The 18,743-nt window shown below is 35.2% G+C and overlaps 2 protein-coding genes across 4 annotated transcripts; one reads left to right on the forward strand and one right to left on the reverse strand.

Moving 5' to 3' along the window:
* Window positions 1-1,390: 1,390 nt before the first annotated feature.
* Window positions 1,391-11,323, forward strand: LOC132059256 (uncharacterized). Of its 3 annotated transcripts, none has more exons than XM_059451815.1 (10): window positions 1,391-1,416; window positions 2,545-2,695; window positions 4,777-4,837; window positions 4,973-5,105; window positions 5,395-5,518; window positions 6,019-6,075; window positions 6,189-6,285; window positions 7,885-8,092; window positions 10,582-10,642; window positions 10,747-11,323. In XM_059451815.1, the coding sequence occupies exons 2-10, from the start codon at window positions 2,585-2,587 to the stop codon at window positions 10,810-10,812; spliced, it is 918 nt and encodes a 305-aa protein (XP_059307798.1). In that variant the 5' UTR covers window positions 1,391-1,416; window positions 2,545-2,584; the 3' UTR covers window positions 10,813-11,323. The 3 variants fall into 3 exon arrangements, with proteins under 3 accessions (XP_059307798.1, XP_059307799.1, XP_059307797.1); XM_059451814.1 differs by lacking the exon at window positions 1,391-1,416 and adding an exon at window positions 1,864-2,028; XM_059451816.1 differs by lacking the exons at window positions 1,391-1,416; window positions 10,582-10,642; window positions 10,747-11,323 and adding exons at window positions 1,830-2,028; window positions 6,734-6,898 and having other exon boundaries at window positions 7,885-8,022.
* Window positions 11,324-12,299: 976 nt separating this feature from the next.
* Window positions 12,300-17,077, reverse strand: LOC132059258 (uncharacterized). The gene is made up of 4 exons (XM_059451817.1): window positions 16,309-17,077; window positions 14,926-15,072; window positions 14,164-14,823; window positions 12,300-13,675 (listed from the first exon to the last, which is right to left on the reverse strand). The coding sequence occupies exons 1-4, from the start codon at window positions 16,639-16,641 to the stop codon at window positions 12,581-12,583; spliced, it is 2,235 nt and encodes a 744-aa protein (XP_059307800.1). The 5' UTR covers window positions 16,642-17,077; the 3' UTR covers window positions 12,300-12,580.
* Window positions 17,078-18,743: the final 1,666 nt, after the last annotated feature.

An 18,743-nucleotide genomic window follows, 5' to 3' on the forward strand; every position in this document is an offset into this window, starting at 1 on the left:
ATAATTTTTGCACACCCCTTAAGAAATAATAAATGAAGTGCTTAATTTACCATGATGCCCATATTAATTGGTGTATATTTTTAATGAATTTGAAAGATGATTTGAAATTAGTAATTAATACTATGGTAAAACAGGAAAAAAGAAATTATCTTTTCTTGATATGTTAAAGAATGACAAGTAAAAGTGAAAATCTAGTTTTAGAATACTGGACAAGTAAAAGTGAATTATAGTAATAATTTAACTTTAAACTTCTCATTTTACTCTTTATAAGATGATTTATAAGCACACAAATATCTATATTTTATTTTTAATAATAAATTTTGAAAATCTTTATTTCATTCTTAAATTTTATATCCAATCAAACACCTTTTACGATGGAGGGAGTACTAATTAACAAAAATGATGAAAAAAGAGTGGCATAAAAGTGATTCTAAAAAACTAATACTAGTCTAGAACTATTACAGAGTGAACAGTTCAGCCACTCCTTTTTTTCTCTATGGGTTATCGGCTTCATCATTATAAGCACATTCTTCCCATTTCTAGGAGCTCCTTTCCCAACCCTTTTCATAGCCTTTTCTCCTTTCGCATCAACCCCAAGTGAGTAATGTTTTTTCACATACCCACAGGGGAGGATTTAGAGGGTGTTCGGCAAAAATTACATTGTATATATAGGGTAGATTTTCGGTGTTTATGTTGTATATATTAACTTTTGAATACCCTAAACAAATGCAAAAGGTTAGGTCAAATGCGTCTTAGGTTTGATTCCCAGGGACAACATTACTTTTTATATTTAGATTTTGTTGTTTTTTCCTAACCCAAATGAAAATGCTAAATTCGCCACTGCATCCACATACCCCTAATGTTATCACTACAATAAAAACATAATACGAATTACAATACATTTGTCTGTTTTATCACTTCCTAAATGCATGTACTCCCTCCGTCCCAATTTATGTGATACAGTTCGAATTTCGAGAGTCAAACCTTTTTTATGTTTATCGTGATTCGGACATACAATTTATAAGTTTCTTGAAAAATAATTTACATATTTAGAAACTACTGCTATAACTCACAATAATTAACAACTTGGGCATACGAATAAATTGCGGTCAAATATTTTCTTGTTTGACTCTTGAAATCCGAACTGTATCGCATAAATTGGAACAGAGGGAGTCACCATTTTTTCCTTGAGTTTTTTGGGTTAAATAATTTGATGAAGGGAATATATACATACATTAATCATTACTAAGGTTAAGTGATTTATTGGTTTGATGCAAACATCCGGTGCTAGTAAGTTTTTAGCATTTGGCAGGTATGTTAAAGAAATTTGAACTCAAGCTCAAGGGCAAATTATGTATCCCGTAATCAAGGCGGATCTACCCCATGTTCCTGCAAAAATTACAATGTCTATATAAGGTAAATTTTTTGTGTTTATGTACATATATATACTTTTAAATACCCTAAACAAATGCAAAACGTTAGTTAGTGGTATTCAAAATGTGTTCAAAAACAACATTATCTTTTGTTATTTTTTTCAAAACCCTCGATTCTCGGAGAAAAACATTATTTTAGCATTTATTGTTTTTTTCACCAATAAACGTCCTTTGCATCGAGTAAAAATCTTGAATCAAATGGCTTAAGGGTTCGTTTCGTTTAGTGTATAAGGCAGTAAAATACTTGTATTATATTCAACATTAGTTGATTTTTTTTTTCTTTTCGGGATATCCTCATAAATAATAAATTCAACTATAGGTATTTGTGTAAAATCCCTTTCTTATTTTCCAATCCTCCAAAAACATACTAGTACTACAGTAATTGACAAAAATCATGAAAAAAGAGTGGCATAAAAGTGATTCTACAAAACTAATGTCCTACTAGTCTACAACTGTTACAAGAGTGAACATTTCAGTCACTCCTTTTTTTCTCTATGGGTTATCGACTTCATCATTATAATTACATTCTCCCCATTTATAGGACCTCCTTTTCCAACCCTTTTCCTCCCATTTTCTCTTTACCCTTCAATCCCAGGTGAGTAAAGTTTTTCACATACACATACCCTAATGTTATCACCACAATAAAACACACGAATTACAATACATTTGTCGGTTTTATCACTTCCTAAATGCATGTACTCCTTCTATCCCAATTTACGTGATACAATTCGAATTTCAATAGTCAAACTCCTTTATTTTGACCGTGATTTGGACATACAAGAACTACTACTATAACTCACAATAGTTAGCAACTTGGACATACAAATAAAATGCAGTCAAATATTTTTTTATTTGTCTCTCGAAATTCAAATTATATTACATAAATTAGGACAGAGGGAGTAACCAGTGGCGGAGGGGGATTTTAATAAAGGACATTCAAAAATATAAAGAAGAAGACCGTCTACTATATATACATAAAAAGTAATTTTTGCCATATATATACAGTTAGGATGAACCCTTGGCCCTTACTGGCTACGCCCCTGGGAATAACCAGTTTTTCTTGAGCTTTTTCGGGTTTAATTGATTACCCATTTTGTGTATGTGTGTGTAGAGTGTGGTGTTGCAGTCAATGTGGTAGAAATCAGGCAAAAATGGAGCAAGTAGTTGTGAATGGGTCAGAGTCACAAGTTGTAGTGGATAATACTAATTTGTTGCAAAAGAAAATATCTGCAATTCGACAAGCCGGTCCTACAAAGCTCCAGGTTTTCTTATATTGTTCTGTTTTTGTGTTTTGTTTGGGTGATGAATTATATTGAGAGCAATACAAAGTTATGCGCTACATGTGTTTGTTCATATGACTTATTTGGTTGAATTTCTAATTTCTAGAGTATATGTAATTATCCCCTCAAGGGTGGCTCATTGGTTGAGCAGGGGCTTTCATAATGGAGGTCTCAGGTTCGAAACCCCTTGCCTACGACAGCAGGAGATTTTCCTTCTGGGTCGAGCTCGTCGCACGGGGCTGGCCTAGTGTAGGTTATCTCTCCCGTGTGGTTTGCGAGCTATTGCACAGGAGCTGGTTTTACCACAAGATTTAAAAGTCTTCCTTACTTTCTTAAACTCTGTGCTAAGTCAAACTAAGACAAACAAATTCAAACGGAGGGACTATTATATTTTGCGTGGGGAATGATGAGTTTTGAGTTTAAGACATTGTTGTACTGCTTGTTAAATAACTTATTGTTTTCATAGTTAAAGCTTCATTCTTTATCTTGTGTGTGATGATGAAGTAGCTTTAACATTCTCCTGCTTCTTGGCTACGATGTTAAATTTGCGATTAGTAAAACTTGTAAGTGGCTAATTGAGCCTGTACTGACATATATTAAGCTACGGATCCTTATGGAAACTACAATGAAAGTTGTTAGCTTTACCAATCTCAATTGCAATCGCTGAGTATTGCAGATGAACATGGTCTAATCTATGAACTGAGTAAGTAATCATAGAGAAGAGAAGAAGAGAAATGTGAGGTCCAAGCCTGAAAATGCAGAATTGAAAATATCTTCTCATAGCTTTGTAATTACATGTATGGTGTATCTATATACATCACCAACCTACTACAACTCCAAGAGAGATGAGCTGTCACCTAGATTAATTAGTCTAACTAATTACAATTAACTTCAACTAACTGACTGTTAGCACTACAACAACAACATACCCGAGTAATCCCACAAATGGGGTGCCCTGGGTAGAGCGTATGTTGCCTTACCCCTACCATAGGTAGAGAGGTAAGCCTTTAGATGACCCTCGGCTCAGAGAAAAGCAAATCAAAGCAGACCGGAAAAGGAAATAGTAAAAGTAAAGAAGCAATGACAAAATACAAACTAAAGCATGACAAAGCAGTCTAGAACGATAAAACTACCACAAAATCATACGACAGTCGAAGAACCTCCTATCTACGATCATATTCTCGGTGAGCTAAAATCGCGCGCCATGTCCTGTCTATTCACCTCTCCCCAATACTTCTTCGGCGTACCTCTACCTTCCTGAAACCATCCATAGCCAACCTCTCACAGTAATCCCACAAATGGGGTCTGGAGAGGGTAGAGTGTACGCAGACCTTACCCCTACCATAGGTAGAGAGGTTGTTTCCGATAGACCCTCGGCTCAGAGAAAAGCAAATCAAAGCAGACCGGAAAAGGAAATAGTAAAAGTAAAGAAGCAATGACAAAATACAAACTAAAGCATGACAAAGCAGTCAGGAAAGAAGCAACGATAAACTACCACAAAATCATACGACAGTCGATGTACAAGACATACCAGATAATAATAGAAATCAAAGAAGAAGAAACTACAAAAAAGATACGAAGTGTGGCAACGCTCAACTACCTACTACCCTTCTACTCTGATCCATGTCTTCCACAACCTCCTAACTACGATCATGTTCTTGGTGAGCTGAAACTGCGCCATGTCCTGTCTATTCACCTCTCCCCAATACTTCTTCGGCCTACCTCTACCTTCCTGAAACCATCCATAGCCAACCTCTCACACCTACGCATAGGGGCATCCGTACGTCTCCTCTTCACATGTCCAAACCACCTCAGCCGCGCATCCCGCATCTTGTCCTCTTCACATATCACAACTGACTGTTGGCCCTAACTAACTCAGCTGTCCAATAACTAACACCTCAAGGAACAGCTGTATGACCTATTTCCAGAACTATTGGCATCTATTACTGTAAAGTACTTGTCTTAGCTACAGTCTCAAACATGTTCACACACATGCCCATGCTTATTTCATGTTGTTCTAATTGTTTTTTCCTTTTACTTGCTGAATTGTTTCAACATAATAGGTAATTGCAGATTTTGATGCCACATTGACAAAATACTGGATCGATGGTTGTCGAGGCCAAAGTAGGTTATCCACTTCATACAACATTATCCTATTACGATAGCTTGTCTGGAACAGACTGCTATTCAATAGAATACAATTTGATATATGTTTCTTAGTTCCAAGTGAATGACTTGTCAAAAAAACAAATTTTGTAGGCAGTCACAACCTTTTACAGCAGGAGGATCCTGAGTACAATGACAAGAGGCAGAAATTATTCGATTATTATCATCCCTTAGAATTTGATCCGGCTATTCCCCTTGATGAGAAAACCAAGCTCATGGAAGAGTGGTACGTGTTATGATTTTTTACTGATAGGCCTAGAATTGGGTCCAGACTTGTGTGATATATTGAATTTTGAGTTTTTGACAAGTGAAATACATAATATGAAGTTTCAAGAGTGAAATACATAATATGAAGTTTCAAGGATAATATTTGTATTCTTGGAGATTGTAAGAGTAGTAGTATATCCAGCTCCCTTAGTATCAGCAAATGGAGACCATCATCGGATTGGTGAATTTTAAAGAGATTGTAGTACCGTGGCCTGTGTGTTGATTAATGTCTAACTTATTTTCTGCAGGTGGGGAAAAACCCATGCTCTTCTCATTGAAGGAGGCCTTACATACAATGCAATTCAAAATTCCGTGACTAAAGCCGCAATTGCATTCAGGGATGGTGTAACTGAACTCTTTGAACTTTTGGAGGTACAATATAACCACTATCGGCTGTTGTTTTCTGAGACATCTTGGGATGATGTTGATGAAGGCCAATGAGACAAATATGATCCATTGGGATTTTCTCGTGTCATCTAAAATATCTATTGGAAAGAAATTTGATGGTATTAGTTTAGCGAAGAGCTAGAGTATAAATAATAGGGCCATTCTGAGCATTTAAGAACCTTAGAGGACATGCCTTGATTATTTTCTTTTCTTTTGTTTTTGTTTTTGTTTATTCGACCTTTGAAACTCCTAGAATGTCAGGCTCAACCATAGCTGAAATCTTGTTTTAGATAAAGTGAAATTGAACAATTACATTACAAAAAATGATGCTTTGGATTACATTTTCTGTAGTTGTAAAATTCATGCTAATGCCGAAGTTATTAGTCAAATTATCCCAGAATAGTTCTTTTCAGAAGAATTTCCTTTTAACCTTATACGATTTCATGTACTGCTTGGGTAATGAGTTGGCACTGTTTGATATGCAGGAAAAAGGTGTTCCTGTTCTTATATTCTCTGCGGGTTTAGCTGACATAATAGAGGAGGTTAGTTCTTAAGGATTGTCAGTGGTCTTGATGCATAATAGGTGTACGCGATGCTGTTACGTTTGTCCACTTTGGCTTTAGATATGATGTCTCTCATCTTCTTGATTTGCCAGGTGCTGAAGCAGAAACTTCATAGATCTTTCAAGAATGTTAGAATTGTCTCCAACAGGATGGTGTTTGACGAAAATGGTCACCTGCAGTCATTTAAAGGTATCACCTATCCCCATTTAGAGGTGCTTTTACTTACTTAAAAAGTGCTCGAAGCAGTTTCTGCTGATATTTGGTTCATTATGTGTAAATCTGCATAGGCTACCAACTTTTAGCCATTCCTCTAAAGTTTGGGGATTGCCTAATGGCTGTAAGTGGAAGCTTCAATGGAGGCATAGTCTGCTATAATTATGCCTCCGTGGAAGAACAAGTCGATAAAGAGTTTTAATTTTGTATACACTGACAATATAAAGAGCTTAAACTAAAAGGGTAATAAAACAGCCAACCACAAGCTATTTTCTGTAATGTGGATTAGTAACTTAGAAAAAGGGTATACTTGTTATTACAGATAAAGTCCAACATTTTTTTTTGATAAGGTCAAGTTTAAAAGCGAAAGTCTAAAGTCATCAAGAAAAGCTAAAGTCTAACATATCCACAAGATGTGTTGCAGAGATGTGGATGCTAAGATGGATGTGCGGTCATACAAGATTAGATAAGACTAAAAATGATCACATTCGCCAGAAGGTGCATGTAGCAGCACGCGTTGAGGATAAAATGAGAGAAGGTCGCGTGAGATAGTTCAGTCATGTCCTGCAATGACCTACATATTCACACGGTACGTAGGTACAGAACTATAGTGAGTGAAGGTGTTAAAAGAGGACGAGGTAACATAATATGGAAGGAAGTAATCTCAAAAGACCTAAGATTTCTTGGAATCAATACAGACTTAGCTAAAGATAGGACACAATCGAAGAAAAAGATAGATTTTAGTCCTGTTAATACGTTGATTTTGAACCAGTCCTTTTAGGAGTATTTTGACCTTATCATATATTTATATGCCTCTAAAAGTATAGAGAACTTTTACTATTGTCATTATTATTATTATTTAATTTGTTTTTCACTTTTTTTAAGCCGAAATGGAGAAACATGGTCAATGATGATTCATATATCCTCCTTTACTTGTTTGGGATTAAGGCATAGTTGTCGTTTGTTATTGTTGTTACTCTTGGTAGGGGGTAAGTGTGAGATTTAGAGAGCCACTAGTTTGAGAGAGCTCCTAATTTGCCTTAAAGGCCAAACCGCTTACCAAATATTGCAATGAAATGTGTCCAAATAGCAGAGGATTCTAATTAACGACCCCAAGTAGGACATTAAGGCATTGTTGAATGACTGATTTGATTGATTGAAACAAACAAAGACGAGTTATTTTATGATTTTTTGAGTTTTAACTTTTTCGACATAAAAGGACTAAATAAATACGATTTGGCCCTCCATATATTTGAACATTCATAAGGGTAATGTAAGTGTGGAAATCTAATACATGAAATCACCTGAACACTAAAGGACTATATAATTAGGACTTCTGTATGTAGAATAGGTTAGTTTAGGAGTGGAGTCCAAGCCCTGTAACGAAGTGATTAATATCTGATCATTGGTTGAACATCTTGATCCTAGTACTTACTGCTAGATACTGAGCTTTTAGACATATTTGGTCTATACTGGAACATGGAGGCTTACAAGCAAATTTCACGGATTTTTCTTGTATTGTTGGTCATTTACATCTTTGTTTCTAGAACTAAGAACGCTAACTGATACCTACAGGTAAGACAATCCATGTACTCAACAAGAATGAGCATGCACTTGACATGGCTGCACCACTTCATGATCACTGCAATAACGTGAACGGACTGGGTGATGAGAAATCTGAATTGAAGAAGAGAACTAATGTGCTACTTCTTGGTGACCACATTGGAGATTTGGGAATGTCTGATGGCTTAGACTATGAAACAAGAATATCCGTAGGTTTTCTGTAAGTGTCTCATCATATCCCCTTATTCATCAAATTCAAACCAAACTGAGGTATCAGAGAACACGACACTGCTTATAGAATGAAGACATATTTGTTTTGCTTCGTCTCACCTCAAGTTGGTGCAAGCTAAATGGATTGTAATTATAATTGTTGTAACCCGATAGTTAGAGAAATTAGGTGAGCACATCCCATAATTGAAGTAGGAATGGTGTTCCACTGTCAATTGGATTGAAATATTTTTCTGTCATAAGGCTTTGAGATTTTCCAAGAAAAGTTTCCATATTTAGATTTTTGTTCAAAATTTTCAAGTCATTAATATTAAGATGAAATGAGTTGATATCCATGGCATACATAGCTTTATTCCAACTACAAACATTTAGCCTAACTCTTACGGATTGACAAGTCCTAAAAGCTGAAGTAAAGGAACTTGCGACCGCAAGAAATACACTGGTGAGCATCAATTCTCTCTCAACACACTTTTTTATCCTCTGAAATCTTGAAAAGTTCTAGTTAGATGGTCGACAACTCCTTGTCCTACGAAACATAATTCAATGGTAAAGAAAGGACTTACCCCATTGCATGTAGTGCCCTCCCTAACTAGTCTGGGGTAGGGAGAGAGGGGGGTATATAGTACCAAGCCTTCCCCTTGCTTTTTTACGAAGAGATAGTTTCTACTCTCGTGGCTTACAAGCTACAAAAGGAGCAATTTTACTGTTGTTCAAAGGCTCGCCTTCAATTATAAATTCGATTGTATCAGACCACAAAGTAGTAATTTGCAACTAATTACTTTTTTTTTTTTTTTTTTTTTTTTGTGATAATCTGAGAAATTTGTTATATCCAAATTTGAAACTTGATGGATAGCCCCTCTACCCTTCTCCACTGAAATACCAGACTTGATGCACAACGGGATTCAAACTCGTAACTTGCGCCTAACACACATCCCATGATGTACTACCATCGCGAACCAAATCTCCGGGGACAATTTGCAACAGATTACTTTTTTCAGTAATACTTATTAGATTGCCATAAGATATGAAGATATGTGTAATAGTAGGAGTGAAGGTGGGTACCAAAGTAGTCGTTGGTAGGGTGGGGATAGCAAGAGTGGATTAGAGTGACTAGTTTTGCCTAATCTATTGTGAATTGATAGAATACCCCTTCACAAGAAAAGAACAATATCAAATTATTTATCGATGTTAGTCTGTCTAATTCAATGTCCAGTAGAATCTTCTTCTTCGTCCCTTTTTTTTTTTTCTGAGATGGTAAACTCCACAGTCAAAACCTATTAGCCAAATTCAACCTTGCTCTCTTGGTGACTCAAACCCCCAACCTGTTGGCTGGGGGTGGAGGATAATTGCCTCTAGGCTAAACACTCCCTTATTTTCGACAGGTAGTAGCTTTGCAAAATATGACTTCTTAACTAAGCCGTCCTTTTTCATGCATATCCATTTTTAAATCATCTTGGTGTTGAAGAAATATATGGTAACAGGTGAATTGAGTTGTTTTAGCCTAAACACTACTCATATAAAGCTTTCAGTGGTTGCTTTTCAACGTGCAGCTTGGATCCATATCATAAGCTCCTATGTTGTTCCAGCTTTCTTTAGGATTCAACCCTTGACAGGCTAACCTACTTTTCTTCTCCTTTTCAAGCTGTGATGTTGTAGTCAAGTGTGGAAGAGGTCTTCAGCCTAATATAGGCATAATAATCATACCTCATATTTTAATTTTTTCATAGGTCAATAAGCTTCCAACATAATACTTTTTACTCTTTTGGAAACATGAGAAAATTGTTAAATTGTGGATTTCGTAGAGTTTGAGATTATTAGGAGGTTGTTCACTGATTGACTGCTGAAGTTTGAATAGATATACCTTCCCAGAATCTTTGACTTAATGGTTTGACAACATATTTTCTTACATCAAGAACTTCCAGATTTTTGCATTAAAACATTTTGTAACATTGTTTCTTCTTTTTCACTCAAAAAAATAAAAAATAAACAGGAATTCATATGGGACTTTTGGTTTAGCTATGCTTTTCAACTTATTTGCAACTTCATTTAGGACATGTGATAGAAAGTGCACTGAACTGACCTCCATGTCATTAAGGGTAAAACGAAACAACTGCAGACATGTTTCAGTTAACTTGTTATTGGGTTAACTTTACAGATCCTCAATATGTTATCTTTTCCTGATAAATGCTTTCCATCTTTTATGACAAACACAAATGGTGAAAGCCCCTCTTTTTGCATAGAGATTTCTCTACTTCCATTAGGGAAGTCATTTTTCTCATTTTTAAGGAGCTTGTTTTTCCTTGAGAAAATGTTTTCCAAAACATTTTGACCAATCAAACATGGGAAAATCGGTAGAAAATGTTCTCCACCATAGCACAGAGAGCCTTAATGTCTAATTATCTTGCTTTTATCTAAGACCAAGCAGCATATTCTGACAGATTTTAATATGTATAGTCGCTGAACTTAAAGTGATTGTTGCAGGAATGACAGAGTGGAAAATTCTCTAGAAAGCTACCGAAAAGCTTTTGACATTCTCTATCTGGTAAGAATTTCTTTGATAAACTTTTAGTTTGATTCATTCACCTACTCTAGATTGCATTTCATTTGCCTTGTCCTGTGTCCTCTCATCTTTTTGTTAAATTGTAGAATGATGCATCCATGCACGGAGTAGTCAAGCTTGCCTCTCATCTCTGTTCAACAGAAAGCGATTGAATTGCATGCGTTGCTCCTCGCAACACTGTTTCCCTCGCTTGGATTGACAAACAGCACAAATGACCTCTATTTCCTTACATTCTTATAAGGAATCCTGTCAAGAAAATCTCCATTCAACACCCACAGCAACACTCCTAATATCGACAGCTTCTCAACATTTGTTGTTACCATCGTGCACTACCCTAAATCTAGGCATGTTTACAGGCTTCACATGCAGAGAATGGAGTGAAATCTCCGCTTTGGAGAACACTGGTTTACCTCAGGAAATAATTTATTTGGGAACTCGTCGTATTGCTCCATAGGATAATGTAGCTTATTGCAATTCACAATGAAGTGGTCATTCCTTTTATAAGGATTGTTAGAACCTTTTTCGCAACATTTAGAGACCACCTATCTTACAAGGTAATATTGATACCTCTAAGCTGCTGTGAGGACCAGTGTATCTAGTATAATTCTTATCTGCCTTTTTATTCCTTGAATGAGTATGAATGCGTAACTCCGCTCTCCCTCCCATTTACTCGTTTATTGTTTTTGTTTCTCTTTGTGAATTTATCTTCCATAAAATATTCAGGTTAAGTTAGACACTTTATTTAGCATTTCATTGTTAGAGCTATGAGATGCAAGGGGACTACCCTTGACAGATGATATGAGTTTGATGGTCCAAGTAACAAAAAGGAAGAATGTTAGTTCCTGGTTGTTAAAAATTGGCGAGACGTGCTCTTTAGACCCAATTCATCCTAACAGTCCGTCTCATTATCAGTATCAAAATGTATGGCTAAAGTTCGACTAATTCAGAGTCGCGCTGCATAGGCCCAAAGAGGGGAGATAAAGTGCTTCCGACAAAGAGTTTCTTTAGAAAAAAAATTTTCAACCGTCGCACCACACTCTCTGAGAGATATAAACCTCTTTTAATATGTCAAGGGCTATCCTTTTGATGCCAAGGAAGTGGACGTTGAGCCCATGCGAACGGTTTGGTTAAAATATGTTAGATTCCACCAAGTACAGAAGGACCTAATCATACATGTCCCTCGACTGATATTGTCGTAGTTGATGGAAAACAAGTGAATATTCTTGTATTACCTTTGTTGGTCCCAAAGGGATGGAGGATGTTGAGATTAGCCGAAAGATGGTTATCTGTTCAAGAACACTTTTCAGGGTGAGCAATGTAAACCATTTTTTATGTTTGAAGGGCCATCCTTATGATGATAAGGAAGATTGTGGACAACAGGACAAGGAATAAACTCTGAGATAGGATAGGAAAACATTGTTGGCATAGTGGACTTTTCGTGCTTCATACTCCAGCAGGCCATAAAACAAATGTTCTATGCACCCTAGAATTATTTCATTTTATATGATATGAGAGGAGTTGAGTTGAAGCTTCCAATTCATGTGCACAAGTCAATATACCGTAATAGTAAAATAGAGTTGCCAGTACTAGTGTCCAGAGTGGAATCCTCTGTTCTACATGCAATATAACGAAACTAATAGAGACCAACGAAAATTAAGAACAGTATAGAAATCATATATTTATTTATGTCCTCCCCTCTTTGAGAGAACAAGAGAGTATTATACTCATGGACATTTCCATAGTAATTTACATTAAGATAACATTAAGAAGAGCCATTAAGCCAGTTGCAAGTTGCAACTAGCAATCATGTATGGAAAAAAAAAGGATATGAGACATGCCTTCGTTCCTAAATTAGATGTAGAAACACAAAAAGAAGGATTAGTAATGTTAAGTATATACTCGGATTTTACTGATCAGCGGTTACTCTGCTGTTGACGATGGTAACGCTAAGCTGTTATCAGTCAATTCTTCCGAGGGTGATTCCAACTCAGTGTTAAAGCTCTTTGTATAATGGAACTCAATTTGCAGCCTCTGATGAAGGAGTGTAGATGCCATCAACCCCTTCTTCACATCAACTTGTAATTCCCTAATGGGGATCGCCGCCAAAAAACTCTTAATGTACTCTTTACACGCCTCTTTACCTTTGCAAACAACGCTCAATTCTTCCTCATTTTCAGGAATGGTTGATTGTTCCATCTTTTCGTTGGTGTTCTTTGTGCTAACGTCAATTTTTCCTTCGTTAGTAGCCTGTTTCGTATCAGTTTGCTCCTTTTTAGTGCTAGCCGGTTTATCATCCGATAGTTGACTCGTGCCAGGTAGCTGCAAAATTGTAGCGTCTCTGTTGAATTTAAGGATGAAAGCCTGGTTGCATCCCTCATAAAGCCTCTCACCAAGTGTGTCAATGATATAGTATGCATCTCGTTCAACCTTGAGGATAAAAAAATGGTCATTCCAACTCACAATATAAACGAAGCACTCGCCATTACTAGGACCGTCTTGAACAGATTTGGAAATCTCATCCCAGATATTGTCGAAGGACATGGCGCCTTTGAGAAAATCGAATCCCTCATCTTCAATTCCTTCCGGATGGAAAAAACCAATGAATGATTTTTCCGGGACTACTGAGAGCGGGCGTACTTTAGCCTGGACCACAGTTTCGAGGTCAAAATGCTTATCGGGGAAACGCTCCATGTACGTCTTGTTTTCGCAGAGATTTCTCCACTCTAGTGAACCTTCACGGATAAGACTGTCGAGTTGGGACTTGATGGGCATTTCTTCAGGGTTGGAATGGAACCAATCAGCAATCACAGCAACCAAGGCTGTACATGCACTTTCACCTGCAGCTCGTTCATTTCTTTGGTCAATTGAAGCAAAAAAGACTTCGGTCTGCAGCTTCATTTGCCCATCACGGCTTACTATCTCTTTCTGCTCCCAACTACCAACAGCAAAACTTTCATCTCCAAACTCGGAGACTGCAAATCGATTTGCAGTTGAACCTTCCTCAGATTTGTTCCACTGCAAGCAACGGAGAGGTTTTGTTAATAGAGATAAAAACTACATCAAATGTAGGAAAATTGGTTGGGATCAACTTAGCCAAGATAGTTACTCCCTCTGTTTCAATTTGTTTGTCTTACTTCCCTTTCTAGTCGGTTTAAAAAATAATGCCTTTTTCATTATTTGGCAACTCTTTAATTTCAACATCCCTCATGGCATGTATAAGACCACAAGATTAAAGGGCATTTCGTACATTATACATATCTTTAGTTTAAGACTACAAAATTCAAAAGTCTTCTTTACTTTCTTAAACTCTGTGTCAAGTCAAACTAAGACAAACAAATTGTAACGGACGGAATATTAGAACTATAGAAGTATGTGAGGTAGTGAAGAAAGTTATCGATCTCTGGAAGCTCATTATGAGGTGACGAATAATATTCAACCGTGCAAATCTATTTGGATGCTGGAAAGATCTTGGATAAAAAATAAAAGAGAAGATGGGGTCATACCCCTGAAGAAGACTCATCGGAGGAACTAAGCTGTCGGCGATCAAAATCTATATCATCCCCACCTTCCTCTCCATAATGTTTCTTCAACAACGGCTCCCCCTTGCCCTTGGTTTTAGGAGATCTAAAGCTTAACTTTCTCTTCCTCCAAGGGAGAATTTTGCGTTTTGAACTCTGCTGTGAATATTGATTATGACCTCCAGTTGCACCAGATTTGTGATGGCTATAATAGATCAATTCCTCATCTTCACTGCCACTAGTGTTTGAGTAGCACGATCCACCAGCATGGTTTGCATATGCAAGTGTTTCATAACTGAAAGACTTCCGCAAGCTCGTATCCTCCTTCACTTCCTCTGATTCACCTTCCTCTGAATCACCAAGTGAATCTGTGTCCACTGGGTAACCAAGATCAGTATCCTCGCTTCTGACCGAGTTCCTTCCATCACTGCCCTCCTCTTCATGGCACGCCTTCTTTCGTCGCATAGTAGATAATCCCTTGAAAAGTTTAACTTTCTGCAGGCCTGCTTTTAAAGCAGAAAGCTCACTTCTGTCTGTCGATGAAATCTCTGCAGGCGAAGGAGATACTGGGGCAGACATGACAAACTTTGGCATCGTTTCTGAGGCTTCGTTGGCATTTCCCAATTCAAGAAGGTTGAGAGACAACTGTCATATACATATATATACCTACCATGTTAACCAAAAAAAAAGGGACTAATGATGTAGAAAAAGGAACAAAAGTAAATCGAGCAAATTTGTTTTGCTTACACAAAGTGAAAGGTCGCTCTTAATGCCAACCAAGGGAATGACTATTTCATTTTCTTCTTTTTCCCTAGCTGCTGAAGCAAAGTCTGCAATGTTCAACGATGCAGCAGCAACTATGGGGACTTTATGGTTTGATCTTTTATTTGTAACCTGTTTTAGAAGAAACATGAATAAGTACTGTCAAGCAACTTACAGAGAGAATATTACAAGTATGGAATTAAATATAACAATGAATGAAAAGAAAAGATGCTGTATGAACAAAGAAAGCAACTAAACAAAGGCTCAACTTTTTTGTTTTCCTTTTTGGATTGAATCAAACTTCCTTCTTAATTAGAAAAGGAAAATATGCTGGATGAACAAACAAAGCAACTAAAGAAAGGCATATTCTCCAAAGTCCTAAACTATAATTTGCCAAAATAGTAAAGAAAGTATACAGAATATGCCAATATTATTATATTTTCACAAAATGTACCAGCCACATATGTAGAAAAGTTAATACTGATATTGAAAATTAGTAAGTAAGTACCATTTATATAATTATATTACACATCACTATTACAACACACCACACGCTATTAACGTGGGTCCAACAAAGTTAATCATTAAACCCCAGAAAGCTTAATTAGATTGTTTGACTCCCATAGCATGTCAAGACTCAAGAATAGTATACTCATTATCTGAGTTAAATAATCTCAGACTATTCATGGTTAAATAAAATTAACTTTTCAGACAGAAATTCATTGGAAAATAGGTTACTGCAATGTTAAAGAAAGAACATCAAGGGGAAATTCACTATTTATTAACTTTGTTTCTAATCCAAAAATTTCACTCCTATGTTTGTGATCAAACTCAAAGAAAAACAAATTTGGTGATAAATTTCATCAGGTATCTCTTGCTAACATATTATTGCAGAGGCAAACACAAATACTCTTGATATATACAGACCACCATCAAACAAAAAACAAAAGAAATTCTACTAATTTAAGGAGATTCAAAAAATAATGCTATATGATCAGGATTCATGATGGGATAATTTAAAGGACACTGATCAAGAAAGGCTTAATTCCTTACACATAAAAGACAAGAAAGTCACAAATTCATAGCCAATAAAAAGCCAAACTTCCACACTAAAAAGTCAAGGCCTTTGATCAATTCTCAACAACTTGTTGATGGGACAGAATTCTCAGTAACATCAGTAGCTCTAAATTTCCCATAAATTAGATTAAGAAATTAAATTCTTCTTATCTCATAAACTATTCCAAGATTAAATTTTTAATTCTCAAAACAACCAAACATCCCATGATAGAAAAGAACAACAACCACACCAAAATCATTAATACTCCAAAAATAAAATAAAATTAGAGGTAAAAGCATGAGATATCTTACATTAAACACAGTAAAAGAAACATCCCAAGGATGAAATGACTTCTCTTTGGAAACAGAAAAGTTGCACTGACTTTGAAACTCCTCATTCCAATAAACAACACCATCATCATTCAAACACTCTTCCTTTGTGAAATTCTTCTTGACACTTTTTCTCTTGAGTGAACTCAAAGTCAATGGATTACTCTTTGAGCCTTTCCACTTAATTTCAACAGCCAATCTTTGAAAATCTTGAGAAAAATTTAGACCTTTAAGACAGTTAACAGTGATTTTAGCCTCAAATTTCTTTGAAGATATTTCAGGCCATGGCCTCCACTTCATCATTTTCACAACCATCTTTCTGTTTTGATAAATTCACACAAAACAAACAAATACACAAAAGGGTCCTCAAGAAACACAAAAAAGATTATTTCTTTGAAAGTTTTGGGACACAAAACAAACAAATACTCAAAAGGGTCCTCAACAAACACAAAAAAGAAGGTTTCTTGGAAAGTTTTGGGACACAGAACAAATAAATACTCAAAAGGGTCCTCAAGAAACACAAAAAAGATTCACAAGAATGAAGAAAAGAGGTTTCTTTGACAGTTTTGGGATCAAGAATTTTGAAAAAAGAGAAGATTTTGAAGGGCTATTAGGTGTTTATCAAAGAATTTTTGAAAGTTGGTTTGGAATAAGAACATAAGAATTGTTTTTGAGTTATGCAGAACCACACTGTGTTTTTTTTTAGAGAGAGAAAGAAGAGAGAGAGGCCTGCATTTGTAAAAACACCTAAGAAGTAACGTCTCTTATAGTATAGTAGAATTTCAAGGGAAATAAATATTTTTGGCCTTTTACAATTTAAATAAAAAAAAAATCAGATTTTTTATATGTAAAAAATAAAAATTTCGTATAAGGATCATAAAATTAAAAAAAATTGTAAAACGTCAAATAACCATTTCTCCTCTATTGTTCCTGTTTGGTACTATAATTATGAGTTTCCCTTTTTCATTTTTTGTGATTTGGATTAAGTACTACACCCATTGCTAATATCAAAATTAATTTACTTCAAATGTAAATATAATAAAAAAAACTAATCTTTTTAAGATAACAGTTTCCAAAGAACTCTAACTAGATTCATGTTTCATATTTTTAGGATAAGGCTAAAATATAGTAACAAATTTTTAGGTACAAGGGTACATTGAACTTTCCTTGGGTTCCCGGTATTATTTGCGTTAGGTCTCTTCAAAGTTTTAGAGGGATTTTAGAATTAAAAAAATAAAAAGAAAGACATAAGAGTTTATAAAATTATTAATATTTTTAGATTTGAGAAATAATACTAATTTCACGTTTGGATAAGATATATAATAACTCGCTTAAAAGAAGTCAGAGAACTTCAACTTCCCGGCTTCAAAAAAAAAAAAAAAGGAATTAGATGTAAAATTCGTCACTAATTTATTATTAAATCGCACATATAAAAAAAATTAATAATTATTATTAATTCGTTATTAAATAAAACTAGAAATAAATTTTTACTTTTTAGTCACATTTTTTTTGGGGGGGGGGGGGGGGGGGTGAAATTATGTGATTCTCCGTGCGAATACATATTATTGTATGAAATATTTTTGTTGACCCACAAAAAAAAAAAAAAAAAAAAAAACTATGGTAGAATTCTAATGAAATCATTTTATTTTATTTTTGCTTAATAATATGTTTATTTATATATGGAGGTACGCTAGTAAGTAGCATCTAAAAAGGACTCTTCGATTAAAAGTAGTCCTAAAGGTCTAAAGCATGATAGTAACCTAGCTTATAGGAATCTATTTAGTCCAGTTGATAATGGAGACTTGCTAAAGTCTTCGATGTGTTCATCAAAATTAATGCATTCTATGTTGATTTTTATTATAGGTTAAAAACACAAAATTCAACACAAAATATTAGTCCCGATTATCTTACTTGTCAAGTATATTAAATATAAAATTTTCTTTTACTTCTTCATTTGAAGCAAGTTAACTTTTTTTTTCTCCAATTATCATTGAATAACCACCCTCAAACTTATTGGAGTACTTGAAAACAAATTAAAATTTTCAAAATACAATAAAGATGAATAATCTAGCAAAATAAGTACTGATTACTAGTACTTTTTTTAATCGATTATTTTAAGGGAAGTGCAAGATGTTCTTTTTTAGTAAAAAGATTGGTAAACGATCACTTTATCCTTTATAAGTGAATTTCGTATTGAATTAAATTGTAACTGCAATTAATCTTAAAACCTTCTTTTAAAATGGTTGCTTTCATGTTTGATTCCTTTAGCATTTTCTCTTTTATTAATTTACATTTTAGGATGGAAGACAATCCATTTTGAAAATATACTTTCCTTTATTTATAGAAACTTTAGGGATGTTCTTTTATCCCTTTTTATTAATATTTGGAATTTTGCATATAATTTAATTCCTTCTCGA

Source organism: Lycium ferocissimum, chromosome 6 (genome assembly GCF_029784015.1).
Source record: "Lycium ferocissimum isolate CSIRO_LF1 chromosome 6, AGI_CSIRO_Lferr_CH_V1, whole genome shotgun sequence".
NCBI lineage: Eukaryota > Viridiplantae > Streptophyta > Magnoliopsida > Solanales > Solanaceae > Lycium > Lycium ferocissimum.

Excerpts from the sequence above, each read along its gene's own strand:
- LOC132059256 (XM_059451814.1), top strand. The coding sequence starts at position 1,928 with ATGGGTTATCGACTTCATCATTATAATTACATTCTCCCCATTTATAGG. Across the intron at positions 4,838-4,972 it reads CGATGGTTGTCGAGGCCAAA|GCAGTCACAACCTTTTACAG; the intron begins GTAGGTTATCCA and ends CAAATTTTGTAG. Across the intron at positions 5,106-5,394 it reads ACCAAGCTCATGGAAGAGTG|GTGGGGAAAAACCCATGCTC; the intron begins GTACGTGTTATG and ends TATTTTCTGCAG.
- LOC132059258 (XM_059451817.1), bottom strand. The coding sequence starts at position 16,641 with ATGGTTGTGAAAATGATGAAGTGGAGGCCATGGCCTGAAATATCTTCA. Across the intron at positions 15,073-16,308 it reads TTTCTTTTACTGTGTTTAAT|GTTACAAATAAAAGATCAAA; the intron begins GTAAGATATCTC and ends CTTCTAAAACAG. Across the intron at positions 13,676-14,163 it reads CCGATGAGTCTTCTTCAGGG|TGGAACAAATCTGAGGAAGG; the intron begins GTATGACCCCAT and ends CGTTGCTTGCAG.